The 20995-nt window shown below is 35.3% G+C and overlaps 1 protein-coding gene and 2 long non-coding RNA genes across 13 annotated transcripts in view; 1 reads left to right on the top strand and 2 right to left on the bottom strand.

Annotated features, from left to right (window-relative positions):
* The window catches only part of LOC125650138 (basement membrane-specific heparan sulfate proteoglycan core protein-like), a 251179-nt gene that overhangs the window by 168474 nt on the left and 61710 nt on the right, over positions 1-20995 (bottom strand). For all 11 annotated transcript variants that reach the window (XM_056153518.1, XM_056153520.1, XM_056153516.1 and 8 more), the window contains exons 9-13: positions 20758-20877; positions 19360-19509; positions 18835-18960; positions 1845-1969; positions 362-503 (exon numbers count right to left, since the gene is read on the bottom strand). In XM_056153518.1, coding sequence (XP_056009493.1) covers positions 362-503; positions 1845-1969; positions 18835-18960; positions 19360-19509; positions 20758-20877 — 663 coding nt within the window. The remainder of the gene's footprint in view (positions 1-361; positions 504-1844; positions 1970-18834; positions 18961-19359; positions 19510-20757; positions 20878-20995) is intronic.
* Positions 5855-8135, bottom strand: LOC130051602 (uncharacterized). The gene is made up of 2 exons (XR_008799871.1): positions 7182-8135; positions 5855-6711 (listed from the first exon to the last, which is right to left on the bottom strand). It is a non-coding gene; the product is annotated as an uncharacterized LOC130051602 (long non-coding RNA).
* Positions 7863-10011, top strand: LOC130051603 (uncharacterized). Its single transcript, XR_008799872.1, has 2 exons — positions 7863-7999; positions 8107-10011. It is a non-coding gene; the product is annotated as an uncharacterized LOC130051603 (long non-coding RNA).

Raw genomic sequence — 20995 nt, 5'->3', positions numbered from 1 at the left:
CAATTTATATCCCCCTTGTCCCAATGATGCTTCATACCAAATTTGAAAAGAATTGGACTGGTAGTTATTAAGAAGAGGTTAAAAATGTTCAATTGTTAACGCACGACGACGGACGAAAACCAATTGCAATAGGTCACCTGAGTTTACTCAGGTGACCTAATAAAATTGCTTAAATTTCCAATGGCTATAGGTGATAGTTCAAAGCTGGTAAATCATTTATGAAAAACATACTGCAAGAGTGTAAGAAGAATAAATCAGTCACTCAGTCTTAAACACACACTAACAGAATATGCAAGTTAAGCACAATTGCAATATTTTGCCTTCAATTTACCATGACAAAGCATTCAGTGAAATGTGTTACCTGGTATGACAAGAAGGTCGACCACAACCTCTTCCACCCCTGGAACTGTGTCAGTATAACAAATGTAATCAGTCACATCACCGATGGTCACATTAGGAATAGACAGTCTTCCATTCTGTAGTACAGCTTTTGCAGGTAAAGGCTAGGTGTGAAAATAGTGTAACACATGTCAAAATCAGTGATTAAATGGAGAAAATGCTTTTAAGGCTAACTTTGAAGATTAATTTCAACATTTTAGATAATAAATTATAGGTTTGAAATGAATCAAGAGGACCATGGGCAACATCGACTGAGTCACTTGTCCCATATCTATATATATAAAGATTTCCTCTATATATTCGCATGTAAAACTATGCTCCATATTGTGGTCCCAACCTAAACCCAAGGCCCATTATTTTTACAAACTTGAATCTGCACTATGTCAGGAAGCCTTCAAGTAAATGTAAACTTCTCTGGTCCAGTGGATCTTGAGAAGATTTTTAAAGATTTTCTCTATACATTTGTATAAAAAGCTTTGATCTCCTATTGTGGCCCCACTCTTCTCTTGGGGCCATAATTTTAACGAACTTGAATCTGCACTATGTCAGGAAGCTTTCATGTAATGTAAACTTTTCTGGCTTAGTGGTTCTTGAGACGAAGATTTTTAATAATTTTCCTTAAATGTTTGCATGTAAAACTTTGATCCCCTATTGTCGCCCCATCCAACCCCCATGGGTCATGATTCTAACAAACTTGAATCTGCACTATGTCAGGAAGCTTTCATGAAAATTTCAGCTCTTCTGGCCCAGTGGTCCTTGAGAAGAAGATTTTTAAATTACCCCACCCTATTTTTGCATTTTTGTGATTATCTCCCCTTTGAAGGGAGCATGGCCCTTCATTTGAACAAACTTGAAAGCCCTTCACCAAAGGATGCTTTTGGCCAAGTTTAGTTATAATAGGCCCAGTGGTTCTGGAGAAGAAGTCAAAAATGTAAAAAGTTTACAGATGGACAGACAGACGACGGACAACAGGTGATCAGAAAAGCTCAGGTGAGCTAACAACAGATGTCTTAGTCTTAGACCATATGAGACAATTTTGGTACCACTTCCTGTCAATTGAATGAAATTCTGCATATAATTACATATTATACTATAAAGGAAACTGGATACTGATGAGGAGACATATTCATTTTCAGTATCCAATTTCTTCTGACACCAAATGTCATAAGGCAAACCCATGAAGATAAAGTCTCAAGAGATGCATGTGATTCACAGAGAGCAACTTCTGTGTAAAGTATGAGCATAAGATATTACTTTTGGCCCAGACAAGACTTGGAGAGAGAGAGAGAGAGAGAGAGAGAGAGAGAGAGAGAGAGAGAGAGAGAGAGAGAGATCCTCATTCCCTACATCCACTAAGGTAAAATCATACACAACAAATTTCTTATTAGTTTCTTTGCAGTATCATTTCCCTGTCTCTATTACATAATGGAATACAATATAACTACCCCATCCTTGGTTTTCCATCGAATTGTAACGCCAATATTTCCTGTAGCAGCACAGTCAAAGATTGCAGTCTCTCCTTCATTATAAACTTGCTGTGATTTTGTTATCTCAAGCTGAACTCGTGGACCTGTATAAAAGGAAAAATGCTTGTTAACCATCCAACAACTTTTAGTATCTAAAATTCACATAACAACAAAAACTGTATCTAAGATCTGGGACAAACATCAGGGTATAAAGAAACAATAGGCCCACAGGCCTTATCGGTCACCTGAGTACTAGTTAAAAGTATCACTAGCCCCAAGTGCTATCAAATAAAGAAAAAATTCCTGTTCTTAATCAAGATTATTTGTTACAATTTTGGCAGAGTCCTTCCTGCTCTTTATCACTTCATATTTAGTTTTTCTTGTAGAAGAAATTTTTTTAAAAATTTATCAATTTTGGGCAGTTTTTGCCCCATCCCTAAGGCCCCGGGGTGCAGGAATTCTGAAATTTACAATTTATGTCTACCTTGTCCAAAAGATGCTTCATACCAAATTTGAAAAGAATTGGAAAGGAAAATATCAAGAAGAAGTTAAAAACGTCTATTGTTCACACATTTAATAACTGACCCCACCCTAATTCCAAAACCCCTATGCCTGGGATCATCAAATTTACAATTTTGATAAAAGACTACCTGCTCTTTCTAAATATCCATTTAGTTTCAATCTAGTATCAATAACCCTAAAGATGTTATTTAAGTGTTTTACACATAAACACTATATACTAAGTTTGAACCCAGCCTGGGGTCAGAATCCCTACTCTGGGGATCATGAAATTTACAATTTTGGTAGAGGCCTTCCTGCTCAACATCACTATGCATTTAGTTTTTCTTATACATGTGCAGTTGTAGAGATGAAGATTTTTGAAAATTTGTCAATTTTGGCAGTTTTTGTCCCGCTCCTAAGGCCTCAGGGGTGTTGGAGTCCTGAAATTTACAATTCATGTCCCCCTTGTACCAAAGATGCTTCATAACACCACACCAATATAACATTCGTATCTGCATTTTGATTACTCTGAACCCTGTTCGTAATACTATACTTCATATCAACTATTCAAAGGCCAATTTCGAATACCAGCAATTTCAGTCAGATTCCAGGAATGCGGTAAATTGAGTACTTCTGACTGATCAAGACTTAGCTCACCGACTACAGAAAAAAATACTCTTACCATTAACAGATTTTATACAGATTTTCATTGATGTGTTCCTTTTGTGATTAACTACACATGTACGGCATTGAAAAGCAATGTGATTTCATTATCATTTAATAACTTTTAAAGTGATGACTTAACAACGATGCTGATTGGTTGAAAATTTCGTTTGATTTCTGTGTCAAAATTTCGTTTGGAGTTCATCTGCACTAAGCACGCGGGACTACTTTTCTCTGGAATGCGTCTTCCCCGTTCTAATTTTAGCACTATTTATAGAACGGGATTTTCCACACAAGCATTATATATAACGAAATGCATTCATTTGATTTTTGTTTTTCATTGCTATCAAAAATAAGCACAACTAAAGATATGAATAAAATACAAATTAATTTAAAGAAACAAAATACATAGGCGATGACGTGGCAGAATAGTCAACTTGATGACGTAGACCACTTACTGGTAGAAGTAGACAGATTACATGAGTTCCCGGTATGAATCGTCTGCTTTACGAGATCGATAACATGACGGAGAAAATGGCGACTTCTGATCTGGTAAATATTAATGAAATTGAACTGCGTTATATGGAACTCAGTCAACAAATGCGTTTTAGATGAAGAGGTGTTGAACTTTTTACTCGATATTGAAATGGAGCCGAGTTGCATTCCACCGTTCCAAGGACACAACCAGTGTTCTACGTCTCCTCCTCCTTCGGTTAAAGAGCTCTTAGCTCATGTTTATTGTTTACCTGTATATAGTTTCCGACTTTAAATAAAAACTAGTACTTATTGTAACGGGGACCGTTACAGATGTTCCTCAAACCTTCCCCCATTTAGCAAGTGGTGTCATTTATTTCAGTACAAGTGGTTTTGACCATTGCAAACTGTGAAACATGTGAATATATAACTATCTTATAACGTTCAGTCCATTTCATACTAGTTCAAATCAGTTATAAAGATCTGAGAGTTTTGTGCACGTGCACGTACGTGCATATGAATAATTCGACCATCTCAATACATTAGAAGTCTTACTATATGAGTACAAGAGAAGTTTTACAACTGTTCAATGAAAAACGAGAAAATAACGGCAACTCGAAACTGCAAAGACCGAAATCAATGCACATGCATACACGTGCGTGTGAGTACCACACAACAATTTTGTTGATACTATTCAATAGACTTTTGAATAATATACTTACTATATGAATTTGGTATCGATTGCTTCACTCATAAGAGAGTTATTGGGATTTCAAAATCGTCCAATCAGAATTAAGCACACGTGCATGTGCGTGCAGGGAAGTGATTTTGAGACTATTAGTAAATTGAGAGGCCCAAAACATACCTACAACCTAATTTTCAAACCTATTCATTGCAATCTCAAAATGTTATAGACCAATACTTAAATTTAGACGTCAAAAATTACAATGCACGCGCATTCACGCACACGCAATTTTGATAATGGAAAATTTGTTGACATCATTTCATAGACATTCATATCATAGATCCTCAGGGTAAATTTGAATTCATTTCAGTTTTTAATTCAATAGTTATGACCATTTTAGTACCCGAAAAATGAAAGAAAAGCTATGCACGTGCATACACGAGCACGTGAGTATGACTCAGCAGCAATGTTGATGTCATTCAATAGACATTTGATAGATATACTTACAGTATAAATTTCATATTGTTTCCATCATTTATAAGAAAGTTATGGCGATTTGAAAATCGTCCAATCAGAATTTAGCACACGTGCATGCACGTGCCGGATGGTAATTATGACTGTACACTTTTGTTAAGAATATCAAGATACATATACAATACAAGTTTGAAAAGATTTTGACAAAAAACAAAAAAGTTATGGTCATTGAAAGAATTGAACCTTCAAAAGACAATGCACGTGCGTGCGCATGCGTTTTTGCAATTTTTATTACATCGAGCTGTAGATATTTGGTATGTCTACCTATCCTGTAAATATCATTAAATTTCCTTAATTGGTATGAATGTTATAAACGGTTTTGTATTATCCAATCAAATTGAAGCACACGTGCATGCGCGTGCAGAATTGAAATTTTGACGATGCCAAACAGTTAAGGGTCCCAAGTTATACCTACCATATAAATAGGAAACGATTTCATCGAAAAATAAAAAAGTTAGACTGATTCCAAAGTTTGTAAACAAAAAATCCAATGCACGTGCATGCACATGCATGCATTTTCAGACAAAATGACATTCGTTCCGCACATCTACATATGCTATACTATCATCCTAAAAAGGTTTCATATTGATCCCTCAATTGAGTAGTTTCTGAGAACACTCGTGGACAAAAAAGTCCCAAGAAGAAAGAAAGAATAATAATAACTAGACACGATTTCGTTGCGAGCAACGAGTAGCCCCTCTGAAAATAAATCCCACTTTTTTGCTTAATTGAAGGATATCCCTGGAAGTCCTGGGACTTCCTTGTGAAGTCCCACTTCTCCCATGTCCTAATGCAGTGGGATAATACAGGACTTCATGTTTCTGCATTTGTCCTGGAATATCCCACTTACATCAAGAGTGACTTTGCAAGAATTTCTAGGACATATTTATTACCTAAATGTCTTACAAAGTCCCACTCTCATAGCAGCAGGTTTTTCTAGGACATTCTTGTGTTTTTCAGGACTTTATTATAAAATGAAGACGAAAACATCATCCCAGAAATTCCCTAAAAATCTCATACTTGATACATTCAAGATAATGCAAGACTTTACATTGCTTTCCAGGACTTCGTATTAAAAGTATGCAAAGAGAGAAGTCTTGCAATTACCCTCAAAATCTTACAACCAGTGAAGTCAGATTATAAAGGACTTTAATGAGGGTTACAGGACTTTTAGATATTAATTGTTACAAAATTAAATCCTTGTCATATCAAAGAAAAGATTTTACATTTTCTGGATTACCTTGACATGTCATTGCTACATAGTTCAGGCTAAAAAAAAACCTATAAGAACAGTGAATGATTCGTGGATAAGAACATTTATGTATACAACAACAATCATGTCATAATAAGTTGTAATAGAAAAGACTATATTTCATCAAAAGTAGACTTGAAAAATGTTGGCTATGAGAACACTTCTTATAAATTTATAATGACAACAATCTGAACTTGAATAAAAATCACTTTACTGTCAAATGCGCTATTGAAATCCTCAATGTCACTTGAAAGACTACCATAATTTGAGTTTTGAGATGCTTCATCACAGGAGTTCAATCGAGTTTGTCATGTTTTTTTTTTTTAGGTTAGAATATTGTCCAGTGTATTATTAAGATCATTTTGATAACAGATTTCCAGTTCCTGGGCTACCTTCTTCAAAATAAAGAAGATCCCTTTTTGTGAAAGAATGTTCAAAAATTCATCAGATTCTGTGGTAGGCTTTTCCATTTCCAGAGATGACACAGCGGCATTAATGTTCGAAACTGAACTTAAAAAAAATGTCTGTATCAAAAGGATTGCAATTCAGGCTCAAGTGATGATAAGTTAAAAGGATTTTCCAATGTCACAGTCGTATCACTTGAAGTACCAATGGCATATCAACTTTTGGATGTCACCACTGAAGATTGCAGTTGATGTTTTAATATTTAGTACATTTAGGAATTCGCATGTTTACATCTTTCTTGCACAGCATGTACCTTTTGGGTTCTCAATCTCCTGCAATAATAATTAATTACAAATTATTAATGAAGAAACTTAATTTTCAAGACACTGATTAAAAATTTTATATTTAGAAAAGTTTCTTTGACACATCAATGTTTTGAGGTGCAAATAGCAATAAATTATCACTGATGGATACAATCAGCTTGCCATGCTAAATTTTGTAACCGTACCGTCCGTAGTTATTTTACGAAGCAGTAATAATTACAGAACAAGGTCAACTGATCGAAACAGAATCATAATGATGGATATCCATGATACAATGTTCTGGTGATTATACCCTTTCCATCTAGATCGAACCAGTCAATGGTTTACGTTAAAAAAAAAGAGTAGTTTGTTTTGATATGTTAAGCTGTAAATAGAATGATTGTATCGAGGAATTTCGAGTGGTCCAGCGATCAAGCGTGTATTTTTCCAATGCATGTAATAATTTACAAACGTAAACAAAATAAGCATATGGTACTTACAGAGTGTCATCCGTTACCCCGTAGTCCTTTTTCATTCCGATGTTATTGATTTCCATTCACAAATCTTTAAATCATAAATGACTTCTTTGAAAGTTGTAACTTCCGGTGATGTCGTTTCGGTCAACTTGTACAATGTACGAAGCTTGTCGTGTTTTTTTCTTCTCCCCGTTCTAATTCGATATAAGATATATCATGTATAAAATATATCATATGTATATATATGAAGTCTTATACACTGGGTTTCCACTGGTCGATTGTATAACTTTTCACTGATCGTCTTTTGGTTACGTGTTGACCTGGGGACGAGTCAGTCAGTGTACGACCTGACGTTCACGCAAGTGATCAAAGCGCTTTTTTTTCAATGTTCCTTTCTGGGCGCGAAGTCAGGGAAATATTCGCAAGGATGGAGAACATTCAACAGAATCAATATGCAATCAAGCATGGAATGGATTCCAGATAGGAATATAGGATTCACCTTACACTCAGAAACTGGGGGATAGGCCTAGTTGTTCAAAATACACGGCGTTGCTGGTTAGTATTTTTACTTTTGGTTTGTAATAATTCGTCTTTTTTGGTAGTCTAGTGGAATTGTCACACCTTAACAAATTATCATCCTGTTTCCAATATTTTTATCTAGTACATGTTCTCTTTCATTGTAGCATGGACTTGAAGAGATAGTTATGAATTTAGAATATCATCAAGTGACTTAAAATTAATAAGGCACTGTTTTCAGTGGATGAACCGACATCATGCAGTGTGACAGGAAAACGCCCGTGAGACCAAAGATGGCTTAGATAAAAGGGAAGACGATGCAGAAGGTGCATATATACAAGTTCAAGACATAGATATTTTAAATTTTGCATGATGTTCATTTACAAAACCTGTTATGCAACCTCTCAAATAATTCATTATGCTATCTTTTAAGCCTCTGTACCAGAGAAAAATCCAGAGATGGCCCTCGAAGAAGTTAGAAACAAGATGAGAGACCGTCTCAAGTTGTTTAGGTCTGGAGCCACCTTCCCCCACCCACGAGTCGAAGAAATAGATCTTTGAACCAGGTTACCCGTGACATCAAGATAAACAAAATTCAACTTCAGGGACAATTTGATAATACCTGTTTAAAAATTTTTTTTTAGCTCACCTGGGCCGAAGGTTCAAGTGAGCTTTTTTGATCAAAATTTGTTCGTTGTGTGTCGTCGGCGAAAACTTTTCACATTTTCATCTTCTCCAGAACCACTGGGTCAATTTCAACCAAACTAAGTGACACAAAGCACCCTTGGGTGAAAGGCTTTCAAGTTTGTTCAAATGAAGGGCCATGCCCCTTCAAAGGGGAGATAATCGCAAAAATACGGTGGGGTCATTCAAAAATCTTCTCAAGAACCACTGGGACAGAGAAGCTGAAATTTACATGAAAGCCTCCTGACATAGTACAGATTCAAGTTTGTTAAAACCAATGACCTTGGGGGGGGGGGGGGGGGGGGGGTTGGATTGGGTCTCAATAGGGGATCAAAGTTTTACTTACAAATATACAGGGAAAATCTTTATGAAAATTGTCTTCTCAAGAAACACTTGGCCAGAAAAGCTGAGATTTACATGAAAGCTTCCCGACATAGTGTAGACTCAAGTTTGTAAAATTCACAGGGTTGTCACTAACGCAAGAATAGGATCACAGAAATTTCATTGGGGTTTGTCTGATATGGCGAGTCCCGCAGACGTGTCTCGGACTCTGAGTAAAAATCATAATTTTACTTAGAAGCCCTGATTTGTGTATTAATTAAAACTCATAGGAAAAAATCTAGGTAAAAACGTTACGCTCTAATGTGAACCGAGATGATACCACCGAGTTCACACTGTCCCAATCTGACTTGTTTGTTTAGTGCAGTCAATTAGGTGCAAATTAGAATATAATATTGAAATTTAGATACAAAGTAAAAAACATTTTGCCACTCACAGGCAGTTATTTATATATGTTTCTTTTTCTTTTTTTTTTTTTACAAATGAGGATCTATATTTAATTATAAATGTTTGTCTTCCGGTAGCCATTTTTATTGGAATTGAAAGTAGCGTAGTTTGTAAACTTTGGTAGATTTTACATCATTTTACAAACAAAATTAGTACGCATCTATTTTATCACAATAATTATTTAATTAAAATTTTGTTTAATACTGAATAGGGTTGTAACGATGATAGAGGATTCGGGGAAGTAATTCTGTTTGCAATGGGCAATTAGATGTATGAGACCGAGTCGTGAATGATTACTTTTAATTTCATGTGTACAAAGTGATCACTGCACTGTTATGTATGGGCTTGGCGAAAATTAACTGATTTTTGCCATTTGTTGAAGATGAAAGTGAACAGAGGTACAACATTTAAGCTTGTGTTCACTCGGTATAAATAAAGGTGTAGGAAAAATCTAAATGACTCTTTAATTCAACTTTCATGGGACTCGTCAAATTTTCATGGGACTCGTCAAGTTTTCATGGGACTCAAGCTGCTTACAAACCATGATACCGGGACTAGTCTTCAATATTTTCTAGTGACAACCCTGAATCATGGCCCCCAAGGGTAGGTTTTGGCCACATTATAGGGACAAAAGTTTTACATACAAGTATATGGGAAATCTTTAAATATGGACCAAGATGACTAAGGTGAGCGATGTGGCCCATGGACCTCTTGTTTAGTTATTTGTTTACATAAGAAATAGTGCTTTTTAGCTCACCCCAGCCATAATTTAAATGAACTTTTCAAAGTACTTGCTTTGGAAGTTCATATAAGTATTGCTGAAATTTATGTATATGTATGTTAAATAAATTTTATTATCAGATTATCATTTTGATTCATAATTTCATTCTTAATTGCCACTTTTACAGAAAAGATATCACATATCCTGGATCTCGAGTTTTATTCCACAGTAGGGTAAGACCAAAACAGGTTAGTAGGATAAATTGGGACTTTCCAGGAGTCCTGCATCAACTCAAAAAGCAGGATTTTTAGGGAGATCCAATAAAATCCTGCAAAATCCCAGTCCTGTCTACTGGGACTTTCCAAGACATGTCCAGAATAATCCCACTTTCTCCCCTTTCAGATTGCAGGATTAAGTGAGACTTTGCAGGACTATAAAAGGCAAATTTAAGTGTTCAAATTATCCTTAAAAGTCCTGAAATGTCCCACTGCCAATACCGTCCCTCTAATTCCTTGTCAATCTCAGTTTCAAAAAAGCAGGACTTTTCAGGACAATCCTGATAAATCCTGGGATTTTGTCTTGGGACTTCCTGGGATATCCTGCTGTATTTTCAATGGGGAAATTATCCTTAAAAGTCCTGAAATGTCCCACTGCCAATACCGTCCCTCTAATTCCTTGTCAATCTCAGTTTCAAAAAAGCAGGACTTTTCAGGACAATCCTGATAAATCCTGGGATTTTGTCTTGGGACTTCCTGGGATATCCTGCTGTATTTTCAGAGGGGAGGTCTTCCGTCCGATTTGTTGATGCACTCGGAGTTAAAAAAAAAAAAAAGACAAATGAGTCCCAATTTAGTTTCCGACTTTAAGACACTTTAGATATAATCAATTTTTCATATCATAAGCTTCTGAAGCAAAGTTGCGGTGAAATTCGTTTGAAATTCGACTCTCCAGGCGAGCCATAAGGCCCGCGGGCCTATTTCTTGATGTCATTTGTTAGCCCTCTATAGACTCAACAACTTTAGTTCTATATGTCTTTACAAAATATTTACCTGTAAAAAATCATTGAGATCGACCGATATCGACAAAAAATCGACTCTACAGGCGAGCCATTAGGACCATAGGCCTATTTCTTGATATCAATCGATAGATCTCGATAAACTGAACAACTTTTGTTCAATATGTCCTTACAAAATATTTACCAGTTACAAGTTTTTGAAATCGACTGATATCGACAAAAATCGACTCTACAGGCGAGCCATGAGGCCCACAGACCCATTTTTTGATATCGATCGATAGGTTATGACACATTGAACAACTTTTGTTCAATAATGCTTTTCAAAAAATATGTCGTTTTAAAGATATGAGGCGTCAAATATTTACGATTTTGGCCCTTAAAATCTCTAATTACGTAACATATGACCTACTTTTTGATTTGATAAGATCAAGCTCATTGAGATGAACATTTCCGCTTCTACAACTTATTATAAAATATTAATAGTTTCTGAGATATTCTCAAAAACATTTGGACCCTTCTGAACCCTTAATTGAAAGGGCCAGCCCGTTTTGCTTGATATCGTAAGAAAGGCCTTGTCATTTTAAACATTTTTTGCTCAACAAGTATTTAGAAATTCTTTACCGTTCTCGAGTTATCTCTACAAGAAATATTTAGGGGCCAAACTGTAGCTCCCTAACGGGGCCACATAGGGAAAAAACGAAATGTACATATTGTTTAGATTATCATTCTGAACAACTTTTGTTCAATAATGCTTTTCAAAATATTTGTCGTTTTCAAGATATGAGGCGTCAATTATTTATGATTTTGGCCCTTAAAATCCCTTATTACGTAACATATGACCTACGTTTTGATTTGATAAGAACAAGATCGTTTAGATGAACATTTCCGCTTCAATGACTTATTACAAAATATTAATAGTTTCTGAGATATTCTCATCAACCTTTGGACCCTTCTGGGCCCCTAATTTAAAGGGTCAGCCCCTTTTGCTTGATATCGTAAGAAAGGTCATGACATTTCAAACATTTTTTGTTCAACAAGTATTTAGAAATTCTTTACCGTTCTCGAGTTATTTCTAGAAGTAATTTTTAGGGGCCAAACTGTAGCTCCCTAACGGGGCCACAAAGGGTAAAAACGAAATATGCATATTGTTCAGATCATCATTCTGAACAACTTTTGTTGTTTATTGCTTTTCAAAATATTTGTCGTTTTCGAGATACAAGGGGTAAAAAATTTATGGTTTTGGCCCTTAAAATCCCTTATTACGTAACATATGACCTAAATTTTTATATGAATAGATGTGGATTGTTGAGATGAACATTTTTTGTTCTTTGACTTATACCAAAATATTAACGATTTTTGAGATATTTGATCTAGACTTTGAGCCCTTCTAGATCCCTAATTTAAGGGGCTAGCCCCTAAATCTTGATATTTTCGAAAAGATCTCGTAAATGTGCACAACTTTTGTTCAACATGTCTTAACAAAATATTTGCAAGAAAAAAGATATTGGAGATGAAAGGTCAAAAATCGTCGAAATCGGCGACAAATTTTGGCATCCATTTTTTCAGGTCCAGGCGAGCGTTTAGGCAAATCGCCTCCGGTAAAATCGAATCCCCCACAAATCTTCTAAAATGTTTACTCTATCTTGTGTAGAAATTTCAAGACTCTAGCTTCAAAACTAACGGAGGAGATGCGTGGACAACAAGGCCCTTCAAAAAGTCACTAAAAGAGAGATAACTCCTGACCGGAAGTGACGTCAAGCACGAAATTTTGCAAGCAAAGTCTCGTCATCACAAGATATCTTTCCTGAAAATTTCGTGAAAATCGATCGAGAAATGGCTGAGAAAAACGCGTGTACTACCAAGGAAAATAATAATAATAATAACTAGACACGATCCCGTTGCGAGCAACGAGTAGGTCTTCCATCCGATTTGCTGATGCACTCGGAGTTAAAAAAAAAAAAAAAAGACAAATGAGTCCCAATTTAGTTTCCGACTTTAAGACACTTTAGATATAATCAATTTTTCATATCATAAGCTTCTGAAGCAAAGTTGCGGTGAAATTCGTTTGAAATTCGACTCTCCAGGCGAGCCATAAGGCCCGCGGGCCTATTTCTTGATGTCATTTGTTAGCCCTCTATAGACTCAACAACTTTAGTTCTATATGTCTTTACAAAATATTTACCTGTAAAAAGTTATTGAGATCGACCGATATTGACAAAAAATCGACTCTACAGGCGAGCCATTAGGACCATAGGCCTATTTCTTGATATCAATCGATAGATCTCGATAAACTGAACAACTTTTGTTCAATATGTCCTTACAAAATATTTACCAGTTACAAGTTTTTGAAATCGACTGATATCGACAAAAATCGACTCTACAGGCGAGCCATGAGGCCCACAGACCCATTTTTTGATATCGATCGATAGGTTATGACACATTGAACAACTTTTGTTCAATAATGCTTTTCAAAAAATATGTCGTTTTAAAGATATGAGGCGTCAAATATTTACGATTTTGGCCCTTAAAATCTTTAATTACGTAACATATGACCTACTTTTTGATTTGATAAGATCAAGCTCGTTGAGATGAACATTTCCGCTTCTACAACTTATTATAAAATATTAATAGTTTCTGAGATATTCTCAAAAACATTTGGACCCTTCTGAACCCCTAATTTAAAGGGCCAGCCCCTTTTGCTTGATATCGTAAGAAAGGCCTTGTCATTTTAAACATTTTTTGCTCAACAAGTATTTAGAAATTCTTTACCGTTCTCGAGTTATCTCTACAAGAAATATTTAGGGGCCAAACTGTAGCTCCCTAACGGGGCCACATAGGGAAAAAACGAAATGTACATATTGTTTAGATTATCATTCTGAACAACTTTTGTTCAATAATGCTTTTCAAAATATTTGTCGTTTTCAAGATATGAGGCGTCAATTATTTATGATTTTGGCCCTTAAAATCCCTTATTACGTAACATATGACCTACTTTTTGATTTGATAAGAACAAGCTCGTTTAGATGAACATTTCCGCTTCAATGACTTATTACAAAATATTAATAGTTTCTGAGATCTTCTCATAAACCTTTGGACCCTTCTGGGCCCCTAATTTAAAGGGTCAGCCCCTTTTGCTTGATATCGTAAGAAAGGTCATGACATTTCAAACATTTTTTGTTCAACAAGTATTTAGAAATTCTTTACCGTTCTCGAGTTATTTCTAGAAGTAATTTTTAGGGGCCAAACTGTAGCTCCCTAACGGGGCCACATAGGGTAAAAACGAAATATGCATATTGTTCAGATCATCATTCTGAACAACTTTTGTTGTTTATTGCTTTTCAAAATATTTGTCGTTTTCGAGATACAAGGGGTAAAAAATTTATGGTTTTGGCCCTTAAAATCCCTTATTACGTAACATATGACCTAAATTTTTATATGAATAGATGTGGATTGTTGAGATGAACATTTTTTGTTCTTTGACTTATACCAAAATATTAAAGATTTTTGAGATATTTGATCTAGACTTTGAGCCCTTGTAGATCCCTAATTTAAGGGGCTAGTTCCTAAATCTTGATATTTTCGAAAAGATCTCGTAAATGTGCACAACTTTTGTTCTACATATCTTAACAAAATATTTGCAAGAAAAAAGATATTGGAGATCAAAGGTCAAAAATCGCCGAAATCGGCGACAAATTTTGGCATCCATTTTTTCAGGTCCAGGCGAGCGTTTAGGCAAATCGCCTCCGGTAAAATCGAATCCCCCACAAATCTTCTAAAATGTTTACTCTATCTTGTGTAGAAATTTCAAGACTCTAGCTTCAAAACTAACGGAGGAGATGCGTGGACAACAAGGCCCTTCAAAAAGTCACTAAAAGAGAGATAACTCCTGACCGGAAGTGACGTCAAGCACGAAATTTTGCAAGCAAAGTCTCGTCATCACAAGATATCTTTCCTGAAAATTTCGTGAAAATCGATCGAGAAATGGCTGAGAAAAACGCGTGTACTACCAAGGAAAATAATAATAATAATAATAATAATAATAATGAAAAAGAAGAACGCGAACAATAATAGTAAGGTCTTCCGCAGGAGACGGAAGACCTTAATGAAGAAGAAGAACGCGAACAATAATAGTAAGGTCTTCCGCAGGAGACGGAAGACCTTAACTAGACACGATCTCGTTGCGAGCAACGAGTAGGTCTTCCGTCCGATTTGTTGATGCACTCAGAGTTAAAAAAAAAAAAAAAAAAAAAGACAAATGAGTCCCAATTTAGTTTCCGACTTTAAGACACTTTAGATATAATCAATTTTTCATATCATAAGCTTCTGAAGCAAAGTTGCGGTGAAATTCGTTTGAAATTCGACTCTCCAGGCGAGCCATAAGGCCCGCGGGCCTATTTCTTGATGTCATTTGTTAGCCCTCTATAGACTCAACAACTTTAGTTCTATATGTCTTTACAAAATATTTACCTGTAAAAAGTTATTGAGATCGACCGATATCGACAAAAAATCGACTCTACAGGCGAGCCATTAGGACCATAGGCCTATTTCTTGATATCAATCGATAGATCTCGATAAACTGAACAACTTTTGTTCAATATGTCCTTACAAAATATTTACCAGTTACAAGTTTTTGAAATCGACTGATATCGACAAAAATCGACTCTACAGGCGAGCCATGAGGCCCACAGACCCATTTTTTGATATTGATCGATAGGTTATGACACATTGAACAACTTTTGTTCAATAATGCTTTTCAAAAAATATGTCGTTTTAAAGATATGAGGCATCAAATATTTACGATTTTGGCCCTTAAAATCTCTAATTACGTAACATATGACCTACTTTTTGATTTGATAAGATCAAGCTCGTTGAGATGAACATTTCCGCTTCTACAACTTATTATAAAATATTAATAGTTTCTGAGATATTCTCAAAAACAGTTTGACCCTTCTGAACCCCTAATTTAAAGGGCCAGCCCGTTTTGCTTGATATCGTAAGAAAGGCCTTGTCATTTGAAACATTTTTTGCTCAACAAGTATTTAGAAATTCTTTACCGTTCTCGAGTTATCTCTACAAGAAATATTTAGGGGCCAAACTGTAGCTCCCTAACGGGGCCACATAGGGAAAAAACGAAATGTACATGTTGTTTAGATTATCATTCTGAACAACTTTTGTTCAATAATGCTTTTCAAAATATTTGTCGTTTTCAAGATATGAGGCGTCAATTATTTATGATTTTGGCCCTTAAAATCCCTTATTACGTAACATATGACCTGCTTTTTGATTTGATCAGAACAAGATCGTTGAGATGAACATTTCCGCTTCAATGACTTATTACAAAATATTAATAGTTTCTGAGATATTCTCATAAACCTTTGGACCCTTCTGGGCCCCTAATTTAAAGGGTCAGCCCCTTTTGCTTGATATCGTAAGAAAGGTCATGACATTTCAAACATTTTTTGTTCAACAAGTATTTAGAAATTCTTTACCGTTCTCGAGTTATTTCTAGAAGTAATTTTTAGGGGCCAAACTGTAGCTCCCTAACGGGGCCACATAGGGTAAAAACGAAATATGCATATTGTTCAGATCATCATTCTGAACAACTTTTGTTGTTTATTGCTTTTCAAAATATTTGTCGTTTTCGAGATACAAGGGGTAAAAAATTTATGGTTTTGGCCCTTAAAATCCCTTATTACGTAACATATGACCTAAATTTTTATATGAATAGATTTGGATTGTTGAGATGAACATTTTTTGTTCTTTGACTTATACCAAAATATTAACGATTTTTGAGATATTTGATCTAGACTTTGAGCCCTTCTAGATCTCTAATTTAAGGGACTAGCCCCTAAATCTTGATATTTTCGAAAAGATCTCGTAAATGTGCACAACTTTTGTTCTACATATCTTAACAAAATATTTGCAAGAAAAAAGATATTGGAGATCAAAGGTCAAAAATCGCCGAAATCGGCGACAAATTTTGGCATCCATTTTTTCAGGTCCAGGCGAGCGTTTAGGCAAATCGCCTCCGGTAAAATCGAATCCCCCACAAATCTTCTAAAATGTTTACTCTATCTTGTGTAGAAATTTCAAGACTCTAGCTTCAAAACTAACGGAGGAGATGTGTGGACAACAAGGCCCTTCAAAAAGTCACTAAAAGAGAGACAACTCCTGACCGGAAGTGACGTCAAGCACGAAATTTTGCAAGCAAAGTCTCGTCACCAAAAGACATCTTTCCTGAAAATTTCGTGAAAATCGATTGAGAAATGGCTGAGAAAAACGCGTGTACTACCAAGGAAAATAATAATAATAATGAAGAAGAAGAACGCGAACAATAATAGTAAGGTCTTCCGCAAGAGACGGAAGACCTTAATAAGAAACAGAGTAAAACCAATATGTTCCCAAACTTTGTTTGGGGAACATAATTACTTACTTACTCCAACACAATGCAGCATAAATCCAGTCACCACTTGTTATCTTCCTATATATTTAATTCAGCTTTTAACCACTGCACCTTTAATTTAGCGTACAATCCATTTAAATCTGCACAGTAACTGTACCTGACCTGAACACACAGTCATGCCGTTATGTTGTTGTTTTCATTCTTGCATATACATGTATTCCTACGCGCCATTTCAAAAACGTTAATTTTTAATTTTTGATGGGAGAAAGTATTTGTTTTTCTATCTCAAAAACATAATTAAATGATAAGAAATAAAACTTATAATTCTTTGTTTGATGCATGTATTAAACGAAACATTGGATGGAAAACTTTTTCATCAATGCGCTTACACGCATTGATGAAGTTTTCTGTCCAATGTTTTGTTTGATACATGCATCAAACAAAAGAATTATAAGTTTCATTTCTTAATATATATTCCACATGCCAAATGGGAAATGTTTGGACACAGAAATATTGAAATTTGGATAATTTGAAACAAGTCAAAAGGTCCCTTGAATTTTAATGTAAATGAGTTTGTCTGTACCTCACTTTAAAAACTTCATCACGTAAAGTTCACATTCTATAGGAGTCTGAATAAATAGCCCTGTCAAGTCTGAACCGAAGACATAACAATTAGTACACAATATCTACATTTCTAATAATTTTGCCTTCAATATCTTTATAAATTGTAATGATTTCCTAATGAATGCACTGCAGTTGTGAACTCTTGATAAATGAAGTCTATTTTAACGGCTGGGAATTCCAACAGAATGTAAATCTAAGAAATGAAATTTAGCGTACTTTATGAAGTATGCATGTGTGAAGTGTAGCAGTTCACACTCACACGTATTTCCAAAAATGAAAATTTCTTTCTGAAATGACCACCAAATTTTTTTTAATCTTACATTGACCTTCTGACAAAAAATCTTTTAGCCTACTTCCTCTTGCCACTCAATAAATCTGTAACAAGTGTGAGGCTGTATGTAAAGGCATATAGTATTCTTTCAACACTTCCTATAACCATTTATTTACAGTCATTTTCAACCCAATTTTCCACATGTCATCAACCAAAGTCAAGTACAATTGGTTTGTTTTTGTCCAATTCCAAATAAAATTTATTTGTCCAATCATTGGCAAATCTGATGCAATTTTGTCTCTCTCCCTCTCTCTGATCACAGATTTTGGAATTCTCTCTTTCCATTCAATAAATTTTCTAATACATAAAATTCTTGATATTCACAATGTAGCATATTTACAACAAAACTTCATTTAGACATCAAAAGATGTTTTCTCCAGTTCTGATGTTGCATACTATAGATCCTTCAGTATTATTGCCTAATTTAGCAAGAAATAAAATTCCTTACTTTTATTTTTATATTGTTTAAATACAACTCTTTATCAACACACCACTTGTGAATTCATCTTCTCAGGATTTGATGTCTACAAGTCATATCATTGTATTAAGTACTCGTGAAAATTAAGGAATCTACGTAACATTCTCCCGTGTACTCACCACAATTCTTGACCGCCTCATCTGAACCATCTGCACAGTCTCGGACCAAATTACATGGTGCATCTGCCCCCACGCAATCCCCATTGTCACACTTAAACTGTCCCTCAGGGCATAAAGCAGTAGCTCCTACAAAAAGTTTTTAATTCAGCATCATCATTTTTATCAACAGCCACATTTACCGAGTACTATCAAAAACTGATTTCAGTTTTGACATTAGACCCTGCAGGATTATTTCCAAACTTCAAAATGTGAAGTGGCAATTCTTATTAATGAGGATGCAGTTATTATTATCTTAGTACAATTATTCTGAGTACAGCGTAATATCACAGTACAGACCCTATCATTTTAATTCTATGCATATTCATACAATCTCTATAATTTGGTACACCCTAGACTTACTTTTCAATTATTAATGGGGTCATATTTCCTAGTCAGGACCAACCAGCCTATAACATTTGATAACTTCTTCAAAAGGGAGCATATTGAGATTACAACAGCATCACTATTTTCAACTTGAAAACTTACCACAAAGGGACAGAAATTCATCTGATCTATCATCACAGTCTGGAGTTCCATCACATATTAAGTCATCAGGGATACACATGCCATCATCACACCTAAACTGATCAGCTGTGCAGATTTCTGGAGTAAGAGTTGGCGGAATGGTGCTGGTTTCTGTGAAAATAATGCCTATGTTTATTGTCAATTGGCCTTCACAGTCTCCCAAGTATTACAAAACAGAACATAATTCAGAGGTCTTGTGTGTAGATGAAGCAAGTGTGTATCTGAATGTTCTTGTGGTCCAAAATAATGTTGCATTCATCACATTCTGGTCAAAAGTAACCTTTAAGCAAAGTATGAGCCACTGGTATCTCTAAATTATTAAGTCATGGCCAAAACAAACATTTCTTTCTTTATAGTTTTTTTTTGGGGGGGGGGGGGGGGGGGGGGGGGGGTCCTTCAATCTAAACAATAATTATTTTATTTGTATATATCAATAGACAGTAGTATCATCAAATATACTAGTTTTCAGAAAAGGATGTAGAAAACAAGTCAAAAGAAATTCTTTTTTCACAGTGACCTCTTGCTGAAGTGACCTTTATTCAGGGTCATAACATGTTTGGTTTTAAGTAACCTTTGTGCCAAGATCAGAAGCAAAAAGTAAAATGCATTTTCAGTTTATGAGCCAGAGTCCCAATTATAATTTTTTCAAATTTAGTAGAAGCCTCCAAGCCCAATATAGATATGCAACTAGTTTCTTTCCTAGTTGGTCAGGACTAAGGCTTTTTAAAACAAGATGTGTTTGTGAAAGACTGAATTACAACAATTTTGTGATTAATTTTCAAAGCAGGTCAGAGGTCAATTTAAAGGTCACAAGGTCAACAAATTTAGTGCCAATGAAAAAGTCTTCTCACAAGAAATACACATGCATAATATAAAAACAGTATCTCTTACAATTAGAAAGATATGGCTTATATTTGTATTTTCTAAAAGTAGGTCAAAGGTCAATGGTAGGGTCATCAGGTCAAAGATTTTGGTACCAATGGAAAGGTATTGCCACAAGAAATACACATACCAAATATGAAAGCTTTATCCCTTATGGTGTAAAAGATACAACCAAGGTTAACTTTTTGACATAGACAGACATTGGGACAGACAGGATGGACGAGCAATTAATGCATTTCCACATGATTCATTTTGGGGCCATTAATTTTAGTATTTATGAAGTCAAAATTGATAAAATGTTAGTGCACAACACAGATAAAATAACTATTAAAAAACAGGTTGCAATGGGTTATACAATTACATAAAGGCGACATAAAAATCTTACAGAATTTGTGTGTGTTCAACTGTATGCTTTCCAAAGATAAAATAACGAAATGTACACTCTGTACTAGACATGCTTATGATAGAACTGCTTACCACAGTTGCTTTCATCTGAGCCGTCCCGACACTCTGGCAGTCCATCACATCTCTTTCCATTAACACAATCACCATTATCACATCGTAGCAGGCCTTCAGGACAGGATTGAGGTGCACCATCTGTTAAAGACACAATTTGTTTATTTTAAATACAAATGTCTCCCCGGCTCCCCAAATTTAAAGTGCTCCAAATTACAACATCCTCCCCTTCATGTACTTCATGGTATGGAGGAGAAAG

The sequence above is a fragment of the Ostrea edulis genome, chromosome 1 (assembly GCF_947568905.1).
Source record: "Ostrea edulis chromosome 1, xbOstEdul1.1, whole genome shotgun sequence".
NCBI classification, from domain to species: Eukaryota; Metazoa; Mollusca; class Bivalvia; order Ostreida; family Ostreidae; genus Ostrea; species Ostrea edulis.
This window is presented reverse-complemented; position numbering and strand designations above follow the sequence as displayed.